General features: G+C 38.5%; 1 protein-coding gene across 3 annotated transcripts in view; it reads left to right on the top strand.

Moving 5' to 3' along the window:
• stard10 (StAR-related lipid transfer (START) domain containing 10) overlaps positions 1-20,564 on the top strand; it is a 51,055-nt gene extending 30,491 nt beyond the window's left edge. For all 3 annotated transcript variants that reach the window (XM_042486065.1, XM_042486064.1, XM_042486066.1), the window contains 6 exons: positions 166-952; positions 12,672-12,819; positions 12,964-13,067; positions 17,098-17,218; positions 17,677-17,729; positions 19,053-20,564. In XM_042486065.1, coding sequence (XP_042341999.1) covers positions 794-952; positions 12,672-12,819; positions 12,964-13,067; positions 17,098-17,218; positions 17,677-17,729; positions 19,053-19,259 — 792 coding nt within the window. In that variant the 5' untranslated portion in view covers positions 166-793 and the 3' untranslated portion in view covers positions 19,260-20,564. The remainder of the gene's footprint in view (positions 1-165; positions 953-12,671; positions 12,820-12,963; positions 13,068-17,097; positions 17,219-17,676; positions 17,730-19,052) is intronic.
• The last annotated feature ends 4,368 nt before the right edge of the window (positions 20,565-24,932 follow it).

Below are 24,932 nucleotides of genomic sequence, written 5' to 3'. Positions count from 1 at the left end.
ACAAAATGTCTTTCAGGCAGAGCTGGGGGCTTTACGAGGAGCACGTGAAGGCAGCACAGGGAGGCGTTTCCATCGTAGCCGTCCCTGCGCTGCCTGCCTCCTCAGCCTGGGCTCTCCTCCTCTCCCTCTTCCACCTCCACCTCTTCCTCTTATTTCTCACCGCAGACTCCTCCACCACCTGCCACAGCAGCGACGCAGCGATGGAGAGCCGCTGCGAATGATTATAAGCTCACGGAAGACCACCACTGAGAGAGAAAAAGAGAAAGACGCACAGAGGGGAGCACAGATAAGAGGGAGACCCGGAGAACCAGAGAGACAGACGGAGAGAGACGAGCGGAAACAGAAACATATGGTTTGTCTGAAGAGCGGTTGTTTCTGAGGACTGCTGAACCGGACCGAAACTTATTCAACCACCGTGATCAACGAAAAGCCTCATTTGATTCGTCCATCTGGTTTTCTTGACACTTGTTTGCCTTATTTTTGTGAGCGCTCACCTGTGGTAGGCTGTGCCTGCGTGCACCTCTGTTTGATTAGTTTGTGCGGGCTGGATTGCGGTTGTTGGACCTCCCTGAGCACGCGCACACACGCACACCGATCATCACAAGACGCGGTGCAGCCCACAAAAGCTTCTTGCAAGGAGGAAATTGAATTAGACAAGTTTATTCCCACAGAGGAGAAGCACAAGAGTGGCTACTCTCCTTCATCTCTCACCGTGTCTCCTCAGGGCCCACCAGTTGTCTGTCAGAACCCGCTCCTCTCGTCTCCCACCACCTCCCCTCTCCGGTAACGAGCCATGTCTGGGCAGACTGTGACCATCCCGGACGACCGGGCGTTTGCCAGCTTCAAGGCGGAGTGTCTGTGCGAGGAAGGCTGGAATATCACCCTCAATAACGGGGGCATCACGGTGTGGACCCAGGTACTGGAGGAGGGCAAGTCCATCCACAAAATTAAGGTGAGACTATATTAAGGTAGGAAATAGTGTAAGTCCCTTAGAATATGTTAAAAAGCGTCACAAAGTATAGTTAAGATCTGCATTATTTAATAGCAGGAAATGATAACAAAAACACTGCACTATCAGTTGCCACAGAGGTGCTTTTATTTCTCAATTCCCATATGATTCAAACTGCTGACACGCTCTAACTGCTGCTTCTTTTCCTGCATAGTAGGCTAGTTGCAGCAGAAGCAACCAGCTAACTGAGTATTGCATTGCAAATATATGGATGACACAGCAGCACACTATATAAGCACATAAAAGAATTTGCACAGATACTGGGTTCTCACAGTCATGGAAAACCAGGAAAGGTTTGTGATTTCACAATAACGTTGTGGAATGAGTTCAAACCATTGAAAGTTTTGGTAAAGTCATATAATTTTGATGTGTGTAATGAAATTGTAACAGTTGTCTTCTGCGGATAATATGTTTCAAAAGACTGTGCCGAGAAAAAAAAGTGTTATGGTTCCTTCAAAAGTTTTGAAAAGTGTTACATGTAAATGTGTGGGAACCCTGTAAATCGTTACAATATGTTGCTAAAATTGCAACTATTAAGCCTGCAGTTAATTTTTTTAATCACAAGTCAGTGAACACATCCTGTGTTAGATTCACTCATCTATTTATAAATGTGCACAGTGGTGGAGTTGTGAATTCATATTAGATGCACACTAAAAGAGTGAGAGCTTCAGGAGGCAGGCTTAATTCTCTTGTGACACCCATATTCCCTGCCGGTGAAACGATTTTTAAGTGTCTTCCCTAAAGCACATTAGGTAGTGTTGAGTATAATATGTTGGCTTACTTTGTTGACTTCTCTGAAGCTGGTTTTGCATACAGTTTGTGCAAGTATTTAACACAGCACAGGGAAGTGAACAAAAGTTAAAATGGTACAATGGACAATAGAAGTGACTACGGCTGAAAGGAACAGTTGATTAGCTGATTGTCAATAGAAAATAAAATCATGAGTGCAGTTATGAATTTAAGTTTTTGATTCAGTGCTTACAGCTTCTGACATTTCAGGAGTTGCTGCTTTTCTCTATTACATATTCACCTAGTTTGAATATATTTGGGTTTTAATGACAAAATATGCAGGTTAAATACATAATTTTGATAACTTGTGATTATCTGTCAGTATTTGCAGGTGTTTTTTTTTAACTTAGCATTTAACCAGCCCTAAAACTGCAAAATGTGCTTATTGTACATTTTGACATTAAAAGGGTGCACCAGGTGGAAAAAAAATGCATCAGATCCTGATAATTGTTAAGGTGAGATAATAATGTGACAGCCATGTGAAAGTAGTTGGTGTGCAAACTTTGTTATCTAGTCAAACAGCAGTTGTGGCAGTTTGTCTCAAATGCGAATGTTTGTCTTGGGAGTCGATGCGAAGGCGTCATCAGGACAGCAGGGTCCCTTTAAGCCATGCTGCTAACACGTTTTATCTGAGCACCATTATTAATAATGCTTTGTTAGTGTTCCTAGACTGAGACCCGGAGGAAAAAAATACTCAGCACTTTTGATGCAAAAACATACATGAATAGAAATAGATGATTAAAGCAGTTTTCACACAAGTTAGGATTAAAAGTGCACAACTCTCAGCTCCTTTTTTTATATTTTGGGACATTGTTAAGATCATCAGTAATTTGAAGAAAATGATATTCTGTAAGTCATAAGTGTAGTTTGTTGGCTCAGGTGATCTGTCTTTCTCAAGCCTGGCTGAAGTTGCCTGATACATTCATACACATATACTTAGGTCATATATAAATACTTAAATAAATAGTGAAGAACTTTCACTCACACTACCTGGACATTGCGATTTATTCTAGATCTTTTAAATTTAACAAAAATAGAGTGCTACAGGGATGATTTTTTTTTCTTAGCCCACGTGGAAGTTAAAATTGCACTGATTCCCTTAACAAAAAGTCAATGGGATTTTTTCATTGGGTTTTGGATTATTGTAAAAAAAAAAAAAGCTCAGTGGCAAACAAAAAAACAGCAAAACCATTCACAAATGAACACCACTGTTATAATTTTTTAAGTGTAAATGCAATTGTCAGAAGTATAAAGATGATGTTAAACTACAAACAAACAATACCATGGTCACATGACTTCATCCTCACCATCACAACAATGCAACCATGTCTGGCGTGAAGACGTTCTTTAGTCTTATTTAGCCACTTGTAGGGTGCCATCTTTTTTTCAGAAACAGAAAAGCTTTAAAATACACGAGAGGGGAATCCACTGATGTATTTTATATTGTAGAAAAAAACACGAAAGTCTCTTACACTGACTTCAAGATAAGCGAACTGGGAGTGCTAAAATACCTCAGGGTTTTAGGGCCCATACCTGCAGCACTCTGGTTTTAGATCTTGTTAGATCTGAATTGTTAGAAATTGTTAACCCTGATCTATAAATTAAAAAAAAATGATATATGATATATGATATCACAGTTATACTTGCAGTTCACATTGTTGTTGCACACTTAAGTCACAGCTTAGCCTCAGAGCTGACTGACTGGCAATTTTGTGCTTAACTGGCTCGAAATCTCTTGTCGTGTTGTCACTTTGACTTTAAGACAGATTTGGCATCACAGCTGTTTTTGGGAGGTTGCATCCACATAATCAACCTATACCAAACTTTTCTGTTTGGATGTGACATAATAATCCTATTTCTGTAACTTCTTCTGAGACACATTGCCCCCCTCCATATATAGAGATAGAAATTAAACACACTGTCTTCTGTGTAAATCTGTGTGTGTACGTTCCTGCTGGTGTATCCGGGTCTGACGGTTGTGAGCCAGCCACCAGGTGTTTGCTTTGTTAAATAAATTAGTGTGTGTGTGCATGCATGGGTGTGTGTGTGTGTGAATAGAGGCGTGGAGGAGCATCAACTGTAAAGGGGTTTTCCCAGCCCCCCTCAGTCTGCTGTATCTTTGTACCTGTGGGGCAGGGTCTTTGTGTGTTGTAAACAGTCAAGGATTGTGTAAATTGGCCTCATTTGCCTGTGTGATTCCTCAGGGTATGTCCTGTGTGTGCAGAAGGTGTATAATGTCTGCATCAGCTGGTGTGTGTTCCTGTCTTTTCTACATTTTGAGGACCAAAACACATTTTTAACCAACAGAGTGAGGACGGTTTGGCCGGCCATCACTTCCTTTTAAGGTTTAGGTTACAGTTAGGTTTTGGTTAGGTTAATGGTTGTGGTTCGGCATTTGGTTGTGATGTTTAAGGTTTGGGTAAGGGGCAAGAAGATGCATTATGTCAGGGGGGTCCTCTCAAAGATACAGGGATATCTCTGTGTGTGTGTGTGTGTGTGTGTGTGTGTGTGTGTGTGTGTGTGTGTGTGTGTGCGTGCAATAATATGCTCAGAGGGCAGGGACAGGTGTGTTTCCTCAGGACAGCTCTGCAAACAGAGGAAAGTAGAAAGTGCACACAGAAACACACACATAGAGTTTGAGTGGGGCTCCTATCTACACCGGGCACTTTATCTTAATGTAAATGACAGTTACAGGAGCTTTATTTTGCATAGTACATCCTTCTCACTCTCTCGTTATCTTTTGATCTCACACAGTCAGTCTGCCAAATATTTCATTGAAACTCTGACATGGTGCACATTTATATGTTCCTCTTCACAAAATGATGACATTAAAATAGCAGCGTGAAGGATTTAGGGGGACTTAGTGACATCCAATGACGAGGAGTGCAGATTGCACCCAGCAAAAACGTCTGCCATGTGTGAAGCATGAGCTCCTGATAAGGATTCCTTCAGTGTTCATTGTTCAGGAGGTTTTAAACTGGTGCTGAATTATCCAGAGGTCTCTTCCTCTCCAAAACAAAAGGACCAGGTGCTGGTCTCACAAACAGATAGGGGCTATAAGATAGGGGTAGGCCTTAATATGGACGAGTTAAACTACATTTAAATGGCTTTCATGTTGCAGTCATGTCCCAAAACTGAAGCAAATGGTGACCAGAATTAAGATGTTAAAAAAAACAAAACAGAATAAAACCACAAGTATAAAAAAAGTATAAAATGAAGAAAGAGAGAATTCAACAGGTTGAATCAGAAATGAAGTTGGGGGAGAGAGCTGTAATCCAAAAAAATTACAGTAATAAGACAGTTGTTATTACCAGCAAAAATGAGGGCTATAAATTGTGTAAAAAAAAAAAAAAAAAAAGTTTTGTAATGTGGATATTCATGAGTGTGAACAGTCATTCTTTAAATTTTTTATTCAATGGATTATTGTCTTCATTTAGATATTCCAAGTAATCCATGCTCTCTCATAAACATAGTTCAGCAGAAGTTTAACCTGTTTCCTTGGGGGATTAATTTAAGCCTAATTTAGTCCTAGAGTCACTCTGATCCTCCCTCTTGGAACTGACTTAGTTTAACCCCAAGCGGGCTAAACCTACGAGTCTTTAAGATTTGTCTGTGCAAGTCCCTGTAAGTTTAGAGAGCTGAAATGAGCATTTTATTCTGGCACCAGGCTTAACCTTGTCTGTGACACTGGCCCTGAATAAAGCAGTTTCATTTTACAAATCAGTGTTTCCACTTTGCAGATGGGTTGTTAGCCCATTTCCTGCTAATGTGTGCTCATCTTTTTTTCTCTGATACCTTAAGATTCAGATTCTCAAGAGGTTTTTTTGCTCATCAGCAGAGAGGCTGGCAACTACTGTGTTCGATGCAAAAACACAAATGCCCCCCTAGAGCCAGTGTTTGGTGTGATTGCTCTAGGTTACTGTAAAAAAATATGGCGGTGCAACATAGCGGACTTGATAGATGAGGACATGCTCTCTGTGGAGATATAAATGGCTCATTCTAAGGTAACAAAAACACAACAATTCTTATTTTCAGGTGACTATACGCCAAGAAAAAAAACATACTGATTATGTATTCACCAATATATTCACCTAAATCCTACACACTGGACCCTTAAGTGTAGCTGTGTGTAAATACAGTGGGTTGTGTGTATGGATCATGCTCATAGGTGTGTGTTCGTGTGGGTAAGGGTAGGGGCACGCAGCAATGCCACAGATACAGCATTTCTATTTATAGACGAAATAATGGCATGCATCTTTGCCGATGCATGTGGAATGATTAATGCGAGTGTTGAGACTCTTCCTCTCTTCCTGTTTCCCTCTCTGATATAGTATCAATAGCAGTAAAGAAAAAGTGATATATCCAAATCAGAGATTGAGAGCAGACTGGCAATCATCATTAGCGGCCTAATTATCATCAGCCCCATCATCGTCATAATCATTGCAGCTGCCATTTTCATCAATAACAACTTTGGTACCGCAGTGTAATCACAGCTGTAACCATCGTCATCTTCATCTTCATCATCGTTTGTCAGCACATGACTCACCGTGCACAATGCATGGGTGTGTGTTTGTGTGTAGGTGGTTTGTGTTTACTGTTAATAGTTTGACAAACTGTCAGACTGCCTCGCTGTCATGCCTACAAACTCACACACTCACACACACACACATATACTGGAGACTCCTGGGTTGCGATCTCCCCTGCTGACACACAGGGAAGCCCAGCTCTGAATCACCCACTTGCACACCCCTCCATTTTTTTGGTTCATAATTGTCTTCCACCATCATGCATCAGCACCCAGAGGAGCAAATCATGAGTTGACGGGTGGAAAGGACAGAGCAAGGGAAGAAAGAGAGGAGAAGAAGAGTGGGTGAGACAGGGAATAAAGGAGAAGATAAGTAGTGGGTGGAGTGGGTTGCAGGGGTCAGAGGTCATTGGGTGTTCTGAGTGGGCAGTGGGCACAGTGTGGACTCAGACCAGGCACGAAGAAAAGACTCACCAAACACTCACACACATTCTGTTTGTGTAGCTACTTGTCTGCCTTTTGTCTCCCTCAGTCTCTGTTTTATCTCTCTGAACTCTCTTTCACCCGCCTCCCTCTATCTCCGTCTCCTTGCTTCATCTGTTGACTTCACTGAATTAGTGTGTAATAGAATTACGCACACGTGTACTCAGCCGTATGTCTTCATTTTGCACTGGACATCTTCGTACAGTTCTCCGCTTTAACCTTTTTCATTTGGTTTTCCTTCTTCCTGCTGCGCTAGTCTCAGTATGCCTGTGGATACAACACATCCATTGTTCTACCTGGTGCTTTCTGACCTGTAGGTCTTCTGCCAATCTGTCTACGCACTTGTCGTCACACACACACACACACACACACACACACACACACACACACACACACACACACAGATGTGAAATATGAGACCTTACTGATGCCAGCACTGTTAATTCTTTCCTTATACGTATTTTCCCTCTGCAGATATAACACTTTTCATAATAAGCATCATAACTGCTGTCAGCAGGAATTAGGTTTATAAGAAAATATTGATACAACCAAGTATCATGATATTATGTATTGTAACACTGTACAGATTCTTAGAAACACTGAAGCTATTTTAAATTTATAGCTTACATGCAAAGATTTCTCTGGCGGTGGTTGATTTTGTGTTTAAACCCCCTAATATTAGATCCTTAAGTGTTGTTTTCCATCTTCAGCCATTTGACTCTTACACTCAATCATGACTGCATATTGCTGGTGTAAACACAAAAGAACAATGAAATAGTCATTAAGGGCACACTGCTAGCTCCTAAAATTAGATTTTAAAAAATGCACTATATCACCTTGCTTATAGTACTGCAATATATTTAATCTGATTTGCTAGTACTGGTTGCCAGAAAAACAATTACTGCTGCTACAGGCCCGGTAGATGATGATGATGGCCGGCTGCTAACATCTGAGGAAGCTAAAGTGAAGGTTCAGGAATTCCCACCCTTGTGGACAGAAAAGGGGGGTCATGTGTTCAAAAGGGACCTCATTATGTATACTTTATGACATCAAAATGTTGTTTTTCCCGAACGTTTATTGCGAAATGCTATTATGAGACAAAACATGAGAAAACTTTTAATAATGAGGTAGACATGGCTAAATTTATCAAATGTCCCTGTGTGAGTATGGAAAGCAAAAAAGTTGTCCTGTCCTGATTATGGGAGTTTTTTTTTTTAAAATGTTGCTACTCACTTACCCATATGGATGGAATAATATTACAAATTTGCTCATTTTTATATTTTGATGTCTTGTCAAAGTTTAACCTTATATTAATTTCAATGCTAATATAGCACACTGATTACCAAGAAAATTAAAAATGGTAGTTCATATTGTAAAGGTTGCTGACCTCTCGTGTATTTCATTAATAGTAGTTATAACACAAAGTCCTGCATTCAAAATGTAAAAAGTATGTATTAAATTTAGGCTCATCAAGTTATAGCTAGTCAAAATTCAGTACATTATAATGGCGTTATACATTCAATGTGTAAAGCCCTGTGAGTTTTTGTGATTGTATGTAGGTATTACACTGTGGTATTAAACTACCTTGCATTAAGATAATTTCTAATGTTCTACTAAAAAAGAAACATCTCTCAATATAATGCTATCTAGTACAGCTCCACCTTCAACTATGACCTCAGTCATAAACAAATAATTGAATTTACACATCTATGACATTGTCAACAAAACTGAACATTATAGGCATCATAAAAATAGATTTTATGGCTGAACAGTTGTATCGAATTGGATTAGACTGTACAGATGTATCTTATTACGGGGACACTGAAAGCATTCAGGTGAATAATTTAGTATATAGATAAATGTATATATGATAATCACACATACAGTGTTAGTTTTAGCTGTCATATAAATGGAATAAAGGTCTACTATCAAGGTATACTCTGTCCTTATCATGAGTGTCAGAATCTGACCCTGAATTCAGTGTGCCAATCTGCCTCCTAAACTGAACCATAAATCAGCTTTTATGATGCTTTTGATTAAAATAATGAGAAGATCAACTAGGTGATACCTTATTCAGTCATTCACATATTTTTTTTGTCAGTTCTATGTGATTTTGTTCTCAGCATTCAGTCTGTATTTACCTGCTCCGTGCACACAATTTTCATTTCCTTGTTCTCAGTGAGGGTCTGTGTTTTGGAAGATGTCACTTCAATGCAGCACTTTCAATTGCTTTTTTTCCAGAGTGTGGCTGATTGTGAAGCCCTGTGAGATTGTTGCCAATGTCTAAGGGCTATAAAAGTTAAATGGATTCCCACAGCAAGTGAGCCTAACTCTCACATACAGTATACACTGATATTGTTGTACACCTATTTGGATCTAGAGATAGTAAAATAATGTTCCTCAAGATAGTGGGTTGGACCCCAAAATGGGAGCCTGGTTGTTAGAATGATATCTGGTCCCTGGACAGTTAACTTAACAAATTTTGGGCCTGAAAACAGTTTCTGAAATGGTGAATTTCTGGTGACTATGGAGCGGTTGGTCCAATATTAATCAACAAATATAAGGTATTCTACTGCAAGGGTTAGTATAATATTTAACAGAAATGCACATACAGTATGTAGGATATCAAACAAATAAGAGCCCCATGAATGTAAAATAATATCATGATATTATTAGGCTTGATCATGATACACGATATATATATCAATGTTTTGAAATCTCTTCTAAACTACAAAACAACTACTAAAAGAAAATATTTAATGAACAGTTACAAATAAAGTAGCTACTGCTATAAAATAAAGTTACATAAACTATTTATGTAATAAAGTTTAATAAAATACTGTTATAATGTTAAATAATGGAAAAATATAAAGTTAAATAAAGTACTGTTATAATTAAATAAAACAAACTGAAATCCAAAGTGCTTATATTTTCAAGGACCTGGCTTGTCTTGGGCTGGTATTGTTGATTTGTCATGGACTTGAAGCCTTTAGCCAACAGTTGGATGGTAGCATTTTCAGACAGTTAAACTGTACCTGCGGTATGAGGATTAGTCCACTGTGATCTGGAAACAAACTAGCAGCTCTCCAGTTCTCAGATTAATAGTATTTGTAAGTCGCACTGGTGCTCCTTGGGCACAAAATGTGACTAGTTTGTTGAGGTCTGGAGCTCTGTTAAAGCCTGCTTTGTGTGTGTGTGTGTGTCTGTCAGAGGCAGAGAGCCATAGGAGAGAGAGGGGAAAACTAAACGGATGGACGCAAAGCATTATCAGATGATGTAAGCCAAATAAAATACATAGCATAATATGAAATGACAGACGTTTTTCAATGAAACATGGTTGCGCATCGTGAAGTTACATGCTTCTCATAAAGTTGCATACTTAACATATAGGTACATAAGTTAAGTTTTTGGCAAGTAAAGTTATGTAGGTTAGGTTTGAGAAAGTAAAGTTAGGTAGGCTGGGTTTAGAAAAAGAACCATGGTTGGGTGTCGTCAAGATACGTACGTAAAGTTGTATACTTAAAGTAAGGGTATTTCGTTTAAGGCAGGTAAAGTTACGTAGGTTAGGTTTAGAGAAAGAAGCATTGTCAATATAGATACTCAATGTTAAGTTACAGACTTAGCTGAAACGTACATTGGTTAGGTTTAAGGCAAATAAAGTTATGTAGATTAGGTTTAAGGAAAGACACATGGACACAATTACCAGTCTCCTGGGTTTAAGTCTTGTGTTTGTTTGGCCCATCCACCCCAAACGACTAACTTATCCAGAGATCCACTCTTTGTACTACTTCCTTCTTCACCTCCATTGGCACATTGATTATACAGAGATTACTGGGTCGTGATTACAGGGACTATATACAAATTCTTGTGCATTACTTTACGTATGTATGTGTATGAGAACAGCCTGACAAATGTTAGCATGCTATCATACTTAACATTGATTCTATAAACAGCCTCACAATGCTGCTAGCATGGCTGCAAACCCTTAGTCATGTCTTTTTACTCTTGAATAAGATGTTATTGTTACTCAGTGATTAGTAAAGGATTTTGCAGATCCGTATCTGAATGAGCTCTTCAGATAACACATTTTTAATGGCAAGTGCAAACACCAAAGAGAGCCTAACAGCCAAATGTAGAGTACAGTTGGTGATCATTTTCTTTAAAGAAGCCCTCAGGGAACAAGAGAAAGAAAATTAAGTTTTAACCCTCCTGGACTGATTTGTAATGGGAGTTAAAATCATCTGGGACAGATAACCACCCTCGGTCCATTTCTTTCTCATTTACTCTTCTGGCTCTGTTTTTCTCTCACTCTCTCTTGGCCTCTCACTTGCTCTTAATGTCTCGTTGTGTCTCTTATCCTCCATGGCCCTGTCCGTCTTTGTTGTTGTTATTTTAAGACTAATTCCCAATTTTCCCCAAACAATTGTAACTGTAGTAACGGCTTTACTCCAGGGCTGCACACCTCTCTTTAGATAGGTTGTAATGTATGTGCCGTGCCATCTGCTTCAAAACTGACATAGGCAGGAGTCCCTATGGTTTCATTAATAAGCTGTGATACACGACTAAACCATACATGGTCCACATTAACATGTATGGATGTATAATCCCTCTGATTTTGCTTTGAAATTTATCCCTATAATTTATTTAAGGGATTCTAGGGGAAATCAGACCCTGCTACCCCTTCACTCTCACAGAGCATCTGACAGACTCTTTTTGTGTGTGTGTGTGTGTGTGTGTGTTTATCTGTCCTGTACTGTGTTGTTTTCCATTTAAGAGCTCAGGTCTAGTAATGACTCATCTGTGGTTAGTGGCCTGTCTCTTGATTCTCTCCTAATTTTCTCTTTCTCTCTGTCACACACACATACTGTGTCTCTGCTCTCTGACACTAATACTCTCTGACCATCTGATGTCTAATCGTTTACACGTCAGTTGGCAGTTGTGTGTGTGTGTGTGTGTGTGTGTGTGTGTGTGTGAGTGTTTCTTTCAAACCAAGTGTGTGCAGGATCCCTCAACACTTGTTTTTACACACGTCTTCTTGGTTTATTTGTTCTGTTTGCACATCACGTTAAGTATGGATGTTGAATTTTGTTCTCGTCTTTGATGTATTCACCAGGGTTTGTTTTTGTTTCGAGCAGTATGAATAGTTACAAACTCTGCAGCTCTCCTCACAACAGCACAGTACTTCAGTGTGAATTTATGGCATGCAGCCTCATTAAAATCTAATGGATTTCCTACCTCTTAGCTTGCATTGGATAAAGCTCTGAAATGTTTTCGCGTGACCAGTGCAATAGCATGGGTAATGTATTTTAAACTCAGTAAATCTAATAGGTTTAACTATTTTAGCTCTGCACATGTTCTTTATTGCCTAAAAATGAACACTGTCAAATTCAAATAGCTTTATTAGCATGAACAAAAATGTTTTATCCAAAGCAGTTCACAAAACAAAACATTTTACACATATTACATACATCACAAATACTGAATATACAGGTCCATCTATCTCTCTCTATATATATCTATCTTTCTATCTCTTACATACATATCAACAAAGAAACAATTAACAAGACATTAATTCAAAATAAATAATAAAGTAAAAGTAAAATGAGAGTAATAAATGAAAAGACTGAGTGTAAGCTGTGGGGAGATGAACGTCAGCTATTATGTGTTGTGTTGGTTGTTTTTTAGGCTGTGACGTGCACTGACATATCTTGCTGCTTCTGTGGTGGTGACACATTTCCTCCAAGTAGATGTTGCATTTTAATCTGGTCAGAGAGTGTATCAATATCTTGAAGTTTACATGTAATTTTCGCAAAGAACTTTGTTCTAATATCTACCTGTCTCTCTCTGTCTGTCTCTCCTTCTCAGTGTCGGATGGTTTGTAAGGATGTTTCAGCTGAGACCATGTACGATGTTCTCCATGACATTGAATACAGAAAAAAATGGGACAAAAATGTCATCGAGACCTTCGATATCGGGAAACTTACGGTCAATGCGGATGTTGGTTACTACGCATGTAAGTGTAAACATGCTCTTTACAGGAAGCATTCAGTTGTCAGTAATATGATTTGAGAAGAGAAGCAGAGACACACACACACAAAGTGCACATTTATCCACAGCCCAGTGCTTTGTTCATCACATTTACCTTGTGTGTTAACAGGGCATTGTCCAAGTCCTCTTCGGAACCGCGATGTCATCACGCTTCGCTCCTGGCTGCCAATCGGGAAAGATTACATCATCATGAACTACTCTGTCAAACATGCTGTGAGTACACGCTCACACATACAAACACACACAGGGCTTATAAGTGCTCGGCTGAGGCCGTGTTCATTCACCTCTGTAGAGCTGTACGTGTATGTGCTCAAAGGTGCATTGTGAAACAAATGGCCTGTTTTGAAATGAGTGCACATTAGGTGAGCCGACACGGTTGATTCAAGCTTAAGGGCGTTGTGCTGTATGAACAGAAATCCTTCAATATTTGTGCAAAGGCAGCAATACAAAGCTGTGTGTGTGTGAGTCAGTCAGTTAAAACAACCAGTGCATCCTGGAAGTAAAGAGAGTTAGGCACCTTTCCAAAGAGAGAACACCGCCCGTACCTCCTGCTTTTACCTGGGAGGATGATAGATGTACTGTGTGCTGGCACTGCTTCAGTTTAGCTAAATGGATCCTGTTGAATACATTGTTTTTAGTTCAGCCTCCAGTCGGGCTTTTCAGGAACTTGAGTAATTTGAATGCCAAACGGCAGTAAAACAAACCGAGTGATTAGAGAATGCCCAGACCATGTGAGTGACTTTCAGTTTGGAATCAGGCCCAAAACCTCAGCCTTTAGTTCGGCTGTATTTCTCCGTTTCTTGTCCAAAGGAGGACAAAATCTATCCTGTGTTAAAACTTGTACTTGCCATCCCTCAAAAGCTTCAACATCAAATTAGTTTAAGTATTGATTAATCTGCAGATTTTTTCTCCAGGAACTGATTATCTTGTTTAGAAAATGTCAGAAAATGGTGAAAAATGTCTTCTACAACCAGAAGATATTCAGTTTACTGTTGCGTTTGACAACGACAAGCAAATCATCACAATTTGAAAGCTGAAATCAGATAACATTTGTCAGAAAAATGACGTATTTGATAAATCAGATATAGAATAGTCGCTGATTCATTTTCTGGCCATCACTTCATCAAATAACGGAGTAATAGTTTCCATGTAACTCTCTTGATCTGACTTCCAGCCTTTTCTGTCTCATTTTCCTTTTCTTCTCTTGTCTTTGTTACTTTTTCGGTCTTTCCCCTCTTCTCTTTTTCCCTCTCTGTTTCTCAGTTTCAATCACTAATGAAATGTTTACAAAAGGATAAGACCTCTCATGTGACTCTTAGCTGTTGACTTCCGCGTCCCCTTCCGCATTCCTCCATCAATAAGTGGTTTCTAACATAATAGACGTTATGCGTGTGTTTATGTTCTGCGTGTGTGTGCATGGCTGTGTTTAATTAGCCAAGGTCACTCTGTATAATCAGCTGAATTTGAGAGCTCAACTTGTAGAGTGCAGCTCAAGGGGATCTTTAGTAGAGTGTTGAGTTCAGACATTTACTGCCAAAAGTCAGTCCACTTCTGTATTTGATACTATATTCATCTGCACTCTTTCCCACAACTAATAACTGCTTTTTTTTAAGTCATGCATTCATAAATCTTCAGCAATAAGCTGTTGAGATCCAGCTGCCCCTGTGTAACTAAGTCAACTTGTTCTTTCCAGTGATATTGATAAATTTATACTGGGGCTACAGCTAATGAATACTAATGATTACTCTGTCAGTTGATCTATTGAGCCACAATGGCAGCGTGGCTCCAGGGATGGCAGTGATACTATTGGGTGGATGTACACATATTCATGGTCCCCTATAGAAGCACATTTCCGCCAGTGTGATCTAAAAAAACGATCCTGTAAGTCATTATAATGAGAAACTTTCTCAGACTTTTGACTCAGTATTGTTTCTTGTTTTTCATACAGTTTCCCAGTGTTGAGATAAGTAAATCATTATTTTGCATCCTAACTTATTATTTTAGACACTAACTTATTATTTTGAGATAATAACTCATTATTCATAGATGAGTTAATCGTTAATTTGAGGTACTAACTCTTTGTTTTTAAAATAATAACTCAATATTTGAGATAATATGTCATTATTTTTTAAAATATTAACTCATTTTGAGATAAGTCGTCATTATTTGGAGGTATTCATTTTAAGATAGTGACTCATTTTGTTAACTCCTTATTCAGATACATCATTACTGATTTTTTGAAAATCAAATCATTATTTTGAGAAACAAGGTAAGTTAGTTATTCTTTTGAGATATTCATCTTGCAATGCTAGCTCATTATGTTATTATACTGATGTTTTGGGTTTTTTTTTTAGATACTAACTTGACTTTTTTCCATAACACTGGTAAAAACGGGCTTCCATAGTACCCAGAGGATGAAGCTCACTGAATTGGGAGATTTTTTTTTTTTTTTTTTTTTTTTAAATACCTGCAACACTTCAGAGTACAGAGTACACCACAGCCTCAGCTGTAGGTGTACTCTGTTTTTGGTGCTAATTCGCAAATATTAAAATGCTAAGATGTTAAACTAGGTTGGTGAACATGGTAATCATTGTACATTTTTAATACATCTAACGCTAGCTCAAAGCACAGCTTTGCCTTCAGTAAGTGCAGCGTGGCTGTAGAGTAGACTCTGTGTTTTGTTGATTGTTTGTTAAATCTATAAAAGTCAAAAAATAACAAATGTCCATTGTGAGTTACCAGAGCCTAAAGTGATGACTCTGTTTTGTCGGACTAACAGCCAAAACACAAAGCCAAGTAAATGATCAGTCAATTAACAAATTGACTGATGATAAGATCATAAGATTCAGAGTTTTCCGGTATGGCTGATGTGTCAGCACTGTAGAAAGACACATCATGTAATATTTCAATTTTCCTCTAGTGTCTCTTAACAAAAAAACCCATCACATTACCTCAGAACATTATAAATTACTTCTCAGAAATTAGCAGATGGACCCTTCCAGTAAAAAGGTGCAGGGTTAGTCAAATTTAAGGGAAAAGATAAAGAAGTTATCTGAAGCTCTTCTCTGATAAAGCTTCTTCAGGTTGCTGCCTCTCTGTGTGTCTTTAATGCTCTGCAGTGTGCCTGTCCCAATTAGAAGAGGCTAACCAGTTCTGTACTTTATCATCATGAATAATTATCTTAGATACACAGTCAAAGGAGCCAGCAGTGGAGAAGTGGGTCTTTACTGCTGTGTTATTCACAGAGTAGTGTGGACTGGATTTACATCAGAAAGATGACCGTGAAGCAGATTATCAGACTGACTGGCAGCACAAAAACACAAACACAACAGAATCCCAATGCTCACCCTGCACAAAGTATGTTGACCATTGACAGATGGACACAAAGAGTTACAGTCCAGATGAAACAGCATTTTGAAAGTATCTAGCTTCAGCATCTGAGGTGTTTCCGAGTAAAATAGGCAGGCGGGATATGATCGTTGAAAAGTGGGCGGGTCATAGTAATGCTGCGACAGTGTAACACCAAAAGGGTAGCAGCCTTGTGCATTACCCTGGATCACCGTCACCTTTCTTGAGCTGCATTCACACACTTTTCACAAGGTCTTAAACTGCAAACCCTGAGAAAGTTAGTTTGATTTCGTTCAGAAACATTGGGAAAAGGCAATGAGCAAAATGGCAAGAAATGTCGTGCCTTTAGATTTAGAAATTTGCATGTTTTTTGTGTTTTTTAGCAAGGGTAAAGAGAATTAAATTTAGAATTAGCACAATAAAATATTAAAAAATATTTTAACAGAATTTATTATTATTTTTAGCGCTTTATTTTCAGGTAATTTCCTTGCTTTTTTATTGATTTTGTTTTTTTGTGTTGTTTTTTTTACTTTCCCGTGTTTTTTGTTTCAGTTTGTTTTGGGTTTTTCAGTTCATTTTCTTGTACTTTTTACTAATGTCTTGCTTGCTTGCTCAGCATATATTGTTAAATAGGTGCACAATATGACTAAGGAATTACCTAAAAGAGGTGAAAGGGCATTTGTTATTTCATCTTGACTTTAAAGATAAAGATTTTTTTTAAATAAAAGTGATTTCTGTGTCGCCGTTTAAAGGGCTCCTGTTCAAGGTTGGTACATGCAATGGCTAAGTATGTTAATTCCAACAAGTAAGTAAGTGTGTGTCTGTGTGTGTGTGTGTGTGTGTGTGTGTGTGTGTGTGTGTGTGTGTGTGTGTGTTTGGTGTCGTGTCTGTACAGAAATACCCTCCTAAAAAGGACTTTGTGCGAGCTGTATCCATTCAGACTGGCTACATGATCCAGAGCCAGGGACCAAGCAACCACTGTACCCTCTTTTACATGGCCCAGGTAGATCCACGAGGTAACTAACACAGACACACACACACACACACACACACACATACACACAGGTGCTTAACGCATGCTCAGTTTTAATGAATGATTCATTCCCTTGCCTTCATGTTGTAATGAGTCGCCATAGTAACCATATGAAGGACAGAGTCTATTTCACTCAGCGGCCTCACTCAGTTTGTCTTCTCTCTGTTAATCCTATTTCCCCCTAATTCACTCCTTTAATGTCCCACTCTTTCATGCAAGTGTTAATTGTGTAAATGTCTGTAATCATTGGTTTTTAATGTGTGTTTCAGTGAATAGCAAGTTAAAAAGCTTCACTTTGATCCTGGGTTAAATGCCATACAATAGAGCAAACTTTGATTCCCGCTTTAATATCTCTCCATTCCCTTATTCCCCCTTTACTCTCTTTCTATCATTCGCATACTTTCCCCCATCTTCGTCTGTTCACTTTGTCTCTCTTTGCAGGTTCGTTACCCAAGTGGGTTGTTAACAAGTCTTCCTACTTCTTTGCTCCCAACGTAAGTATTTGCAGAATAATACAGATTCTTTGTTTTTGGCAGTGGTGGAAAATGTATTTAGTTCCTTTAGCAGAAGTATTAATGTCACACTGTGAATATACTCTGTGTGTGTATATATATAAATCCTGCACTGACACAACAACCCAAAATAAAAAAAACACCCCCAAAAACCTCCAAATTATAAAAATAAATTAAAAAAAATTTAAAAAAGCAAAATTATTTTTAAAAAATAATAATAGAAACACACCAAAAAACTGGTGTTTGGCGAGATGTTGATCCATAGGCACCTATACAACCAATGTGAGCAATAATCTCTCCTACACATTCCAGAAACACAGTTTCCAGCATTTGTTTGTCTGTTTGAGGGTGTGTGTGTACGTGTTGAAATAGGGCAAAGATTCTCTGGAGAGCAGCCTGGGTCGGAGCAACCCCCTTGATGACAGTCAAAAAATAGCAGTTCAGTAAGAAGAACAATTCCCTCTGAAAATAACACTGGCGATGACTTCAACACAACAAATACAAGAAGAATTTCTCAGTTTGGGTTTTCTAGCTTTCTTAAGTCAGGATTAGTTTATAATTCAAAATAAAGTCCATTATGGAGATATATAAAATATTTCCATGTGATTTAATTTTGTAAACCAATAATATTATTTAATGAAATATTAAATTTTATTCTTCATCCCTGTTCAGTCCAGTGCCTCATCTGAGCACTGGGCAGTGTATTCAAGTAATGATAATAATACATTTTATTTATAAAGCACTTTCCACACACTCAAAGATAATAATATAGACAATAGATGGGCCATTTCAAACAACAAAAAAAAACAAAAAGAAAATATGTGTTATCCAGTGCTGGGGAATAACTAGTTACATTTAACAAGGTACAAAATAAATTCAATTGTCAACAGTTACAGCTACTGAGAAATATATATATATGGTATATAATTAATTGTGTCAAAATACTATCAAAATGTTGGGCTTTAGAAAGGGGTTACATATTAAAAAAAACCTTAACAGTAAAAAGTTTATATGTTGACCAAAACATTCATTCTGTTACTTTAAATCTGTTTGCCATGCAGAAATGCCTGCTTTTGGCATATTTTTGGAGAATACGGGTCAGCAAAGCTGTTGAGAAAAAACTGAGCGCAATATGTCTGCAGTTTTTATTTATTTGTTTATTTTTTTAGGGCTTTTCATTTTTATTGCCCTTGATTCATTTTTAACAGGTTAACTAGTAATCTACAACCTATTATATTTCAAAAGTAACCTTCCCAACACTGATGTTGTCTGACTTGTGTTGTTCATCTACTTTCTTCTTTTTAGGTGATGAAGAAGATCAACAAAGCCTGTTTGAAGTATTCAGAGTGGAAGCAGAAACACAACCCCGGCTTAAAGCCCTGGCTCTACCCAGAACAGACTACATTACCCATCATCCCGCTGTCTGAGCTCAGCATCCAGCGTGCTGAGAGCCTGGAGAAGATTGATGAGAGCTCCCTGGCTGAGACCCAGGAGAGAGAAGACAGCGACTAGCACGTACACACTCGCACACACGTAGTCATCTGTTCATACACACACACACACACACACACACACACACACACACACACAATAATGCAGGGTTACATGCATGCCCGATACACATCCATAATCACACTTATGTTTATGTGATTCTATACGAGAGTGTGTATGTGCACATGCGTACATACTACATGTGGCTGTACTAACATGCTCATGTATGGAATCATTCATGCACACACACAGACTCATACTTAACCAACTCCATCTCGTACTTGCATACATAATGTATGGACACATACATGCAGCATAGTTGCAATCACACACATGCACTCACTCACAAGGGGCACCAAAAACTACTTATTTTTTACAAGTCAGTAAACGCACGTTCATTGTAATCAGGAAAACGGCTGTGTATGTGATTTTTCATGCAGGATTATCAGCGTTTTTTCATTGGGACCTTCGCAGCCTGTCATAGAAAGATATATTTTCAGCAAGAATTTGTGTTGAAATGTTTACAGACTGACTTGACAGTGGACTTTAAGCTCTCATTTAAATATAAAAAATGAATTTGTAAATTAAACTCTTTTTATGTGGGAGTTGTGTATATGGCCTATTTGGTGGAAAAACTCTCTGTGTAACCTCTGATGATCATGTCAGCAACAAGTACATAACATTCATTTATTCCTCATTATATATTTCAGACATGTATACACACTCAGTTTGTGTCTTTCTGCCCATGTTGTCTCTCTGGCCCTGTTTACATCTGGCGTTAGAATTTGTTTTTGGGTGATGCGATAATAGTGAACAGCGCTTAATACAAGTGTAAACAACCACCAAGAAACGTTGTGATCCAGTCACTCAAACCACTTGCCGAGTTGGTCTGGCATGCATTTAACCACATATCTTTTGTAGTATAAACGCTAATGTGTCCTGATGCATTCCCAACAAGGAGTACATTCATCATTAGTGCAGGACACAAGTGGTCAGCTCGAGATGCATAATAGGCACAGGTTTGAGCAGCCTTATGTCTCGACTGTCCGCTTGTGTTCTGATGAACAAAATGCATTTTAATACCAGGTCTAAACAGGCTCTCTGTCCCTCATTATGTGTCTCCATCACCTTTTTGTAAGCACATAATAAATATGCAGGTGTGCTGAAGGCAGCTGGAACCCCCCCCCAATCTGCGACCCTTTCATACACACACAAACACACACAGATTTAACACACGTACTGTCTGCTCCTCTAATTGAGAGATGTATGAATGTATGTAGAGTTTAAAAATTAAAAACATATTCCTACAAAGATTTTCAAATTTCACTGGTGAGATGAGTCGTTCTTTTATGTGTCTTATGTGTGTCAGTGCCTTTGCTGGGGCTGATGCTGCAGGTTTGGATGGTTGCTCTGATACAGTTGAGCTGCTTTCATTCACACATTCTTTCAGTCACGCACACACACACACACACACACACACACACACACACACACACACACACACACACACACACACACAAAAAAAAAAACCATTGATCTTAAAACCGCACTGCCACAATTAGAACAGGGAGACACCATGACATACAACCTATTGATAAACAGTTTTTCACTCACCAGAAAATGTGCTTGTGTGTTTGTTTGGTTGCATGTGTGCTGAATATGTGTGCCCAGTGGCCTAGATCAGAATTAGGAATCCCCAATCTGTTGGCATGGCAAACTCTGAGATCGACTCAGCACTGAAGGGAAGACGTGAGGAGATGAGAGCTTGCCTGTCACAGAGGAAGTGATTTATTGCGAGGTGTCTGCCCTTCTTTCCTATGTAGCATACGACGTAAACTAGTATGTCTATTGTAAATACACCACATGTGCAAGACATGACACGACTCTTGTCTTTCATATCGAACTCATACGCGGCTTTAAGTAAAGGCTGCATTAACCCTTTGAAACCTGGATTGACTATTAGTTTTATTGTGCTGTGTTTAGATGCCTTGTACAGGCAGTTAAGACCTTATGACACCTGAGCAAATTGGTTTGATTTGTTTAAAAAAGATGTGTGTGTGTGTGTGTGTATTTTTTTTTTTTTTTTTTTACAAATTGCAAAAAAAAAAATAGTATAAGGGGACAAGAAAAATAACTGAACAAGAAGAGAGAGACAGAGAGAGAGAGTAAATTACTAGAAAATTCACAACAAAAAAGAAAAATATGTCCTGAAGAGTCATTATTATAATTGTATATTTATTTATTTTAGCTATTGTCAGGTTGTCTCCTTGTTTCTCATTATTTATTTTTTGGGGGAAATTACAAATTTCCTACTTTTTTTGGCAGTGGGGGCATTTCTTATAAAGTTGATCAATGTGTTTTTCTTATGTCCTTGGAATAAGTCATGCCAGTTTGCTCAGGTTCAAAGTTCAAACACATTAGATGAGACAATTAATTAAAAATTAAAAGTCCATTTAGCTCTCTGTGTATGTGCTTCAGTAAGAGAAGCACCGCACTATAGTGAACATGTCAACATCATGCCTTGATATATAAAATATACTGCATGTCATCCTCTCTGACTGTTCCTTTTTTTATACCACATCCGCCTCTGCATATGCGTCGGCTCATAAAATATGAATGATGAAGGAAATAGTATGTGAAACATGCAAAAAAGAAGTGTATCATAGAGCTGTTTTTTTTCCTACAGCTGCACTGACTGTTTATCCCCTGCCCTTCGTATGTAACCATCCATCCATCCATCCTCAGAGTCTTAATGAGGCCCTCGCTCAGCCATCATCATTATGTGCATGTGTGTGTGTGTGTGTGTGTGTGTGTGTGTCAGAGCTGCATGTGCATGGGTGTGTAAACTGCATGTCCCAGTGGCATCCCTGCATTGTCTTCCACCCGCCTCCACAGCGGGCGGAGACGTATACGCAGCATGATGGCCGGCGTCCCTCTGTGTGCGTGTGCTTCTGCATATGTGTCACACTGCCACCCCCACAGCAACTCGGCCCACCAGGGCTGATAGCCTGGCGATGACTCATCACCACCCCACCTCCTCCCCATCTCCTCTCCCGCTTCCTCCACCTCTTGTATTCTCCCCCGTCTCTGTTCCTCAATTTCCCCCATCCTTTCTATGCCCTCTTTCCACCTCTTTGTCCATTCATCCTCGCCTTTGATCCTCTTTACTCCACCTCTTTCCCCTCTTCATCGCATCTCTTCCTCTGCCATATCTTGTCTTTTCCTCTCCTCCTTTTACCTTCTCTTAATTTAAACCATTTGTTCCCCTCCATTTATTCCCACTCTGTCTCCTCTACAGTCTCCAGTTTGCGTATTGATTCCTCCTTTGCTTTCCCCTTTCTGCTTTTCTCACCCCCCTCATTTAGCCTTTTACTCCCTGTTCTCTCCCTGCCGACTCACATTTTATCACCTGTTTCTTCCATCCGTCACCTTTCATCTCCTCTCCCTCTGAACATCTTCCATCTCCTCTACCCAGGCTAATCTTTTTGGCACTGATCTTTACCCCAGGTCTGAAGTGAAATGAGTAACAATGAAGAGTTACTGACTTGTCAGAGGGTCAGTGTATTGTTCATCCAGGCTCCCAAAGGCTAAAATATTACCTTTTTACTTATTAGGTTTTATGGCTCACTGTGACACAGGGGACATGTTCCCACAAATATTTATCAAATATAAATTAGCCACCCCCCGGAAAGAAATTAAAGACATTTACACCACAACTGGTGCATAAATAAATAACCAGAATGCAGAAAATTCAGTGTTTGATGAGCCCCAAACACCCTGCTTCAAATTTCAATCTCCCCCTGTGCCCTTGAACACAATGAATTAAAACACAAAGGCCAAAATGATATGCATATTTGCCCTTTAGCTCACTAAAAATAAGTCTGCGAGCATATGACAAATGTGGCATTTTTTATTCATGTAATCTCAAAAGTGGGATATATTTAATTCATAAAAGTTTTATGTTTGAGTCTTCTGGTATGCCATGATGTACAGTGTGCCTGTGAAGTAAGGGCTTCCAGTTTGATTTAGCTTTTGACTTTTTACTTCTTGCCAAGCTCCCTCGCTGTCAGTCGCTTTCATCTTGCTGACTCTCTTCACTGTGGCTGAAATGCAATCAAAGGAATCCTCTCTCATAATTTAAGGTCTATTTACATTCAACATTCTCTTTCGAATGCCGTGTTGCATATATTCTTTTAGGCTTTTTTTTTTCTTTTTTAAAACATGATGCCTTCTGAAATTCAGTCTCCAACTGAGAGGCTAAATATGCATCTTGATGGTGAGTGGTTGCCCTCTTCTGGTTCCTCTGGGAGAGCTTACATCAGCAGACGGTCTGACGTCTGAGTGCCACATCACCCACACCTCCATACAAACATATGTTCAGAATTATTCAAATTTTGGGTCACAGTCTTTACTGGATCACACCTGTTCATAACAGGACAGAAACCAAGCAATTCAATAGCCACTTCTCATTTCACTTCTCATCTCAGCAACAGTTGTTTTTATTTTAATTTTGTGATCTGTGATCTGTGTACCTGCAACTGATTGCTTCACCCAACAACAATATGTTACATATACATATATTGCCACATTTGTCATCATTTGTCATATATATATATATATATATATATATATATATATATATATATATATATATATATATATATATTCATATATCACAAGTTAATCTTGTGGTTTCAGGGGCTGTTCATTATTTATGAGAGAGACAGGGCGGCGCACTTCAAATAATCAAAAAAACAAAAATCAAAAAAAAAAACACAACAAACTTAATCCATGCTAGTAATGATAAGATAAGATAAGATAAAATAGGATAAACTAGGACAAAATATCCATGAATTGGATAAAATAAAAGAATAAAAATGAAATAAATCAAAATCTGTATAGATAGTAAACACCTGTTATTGATACCGATACTGTATGTTTGTGATTGATAGTTGCACAGGATAATTGAAATACACACATAGTGTGCAGTATATTTATTGAAAAAATGTAGCCTATAAATATTATTTCACATTAAGTAGTAATATTTGCACAGTAGGAAATTGCATGGCATGTTACACAGTGTAAATATAAAAAATAAGAATAGTTACATATGTGAATGTTGATGATTCTGTAAAACATAGAATACAGGCCTATATATAATCTGAGGTAATATATTACTCCTAATGGAAGTTATCTTATTATTATTCATCATTATTATTATTTTATTTTATAGTGTACCTTGTGCTGCCTTTTGTCATGTAGGCCTAGTGCGTGTCTCATAGTCAATAAGTTAATAATATTCTGTACGTCCATTGTTTCACAGTCGTTTTATATTTTGTTATTCGGGGATTTATAACTTGCAATTGTTATATATTTTCTGCAAAATATATAGCCTTGTGGCAGCTGTAATTCTTGTTGGTAAGAAGCGAGTGGGATAATTTGTAGTTTAAATGGCATTTGCATGAAAACACACTGGGCTGACCAGTCTTTTTCAGTGGTCACATGACGGCCGTGCGGAAGTTTTCGCAATTTTGCTGCATCAAGTTAGCAACAATTACCCAGCGAAACACCGGAAATGTTTAATTCGTAGCCCTCAAATAGAACGCTACGTCATTGAACGTCACTGCGTGTACTTATTTTGAAATGTAAAGCCGGAAATAGTTTACTTCCGTTATTGAGTTTAACACAGGCTAT

This window comes from Plectropomus leopardus, chromosome 5 (genome assembly GCF_008729295.1).
Source record: "Plectropomus leopardus isolate mb chromosome 5, YSFRI_Pleo_2.0, whole genome shotgun sequence".
NCBI lineage: Eukaryota > Metazoa > Chordata > Actinopteri > Perciformes > Serranidae > Plectropomus > Plectropomus leopardus.
The sequence above is the reverse complement of the archived record's forward strand: the minus strand, read 5'-3'. Positions and strand labels throughout refer to the sequence as shown.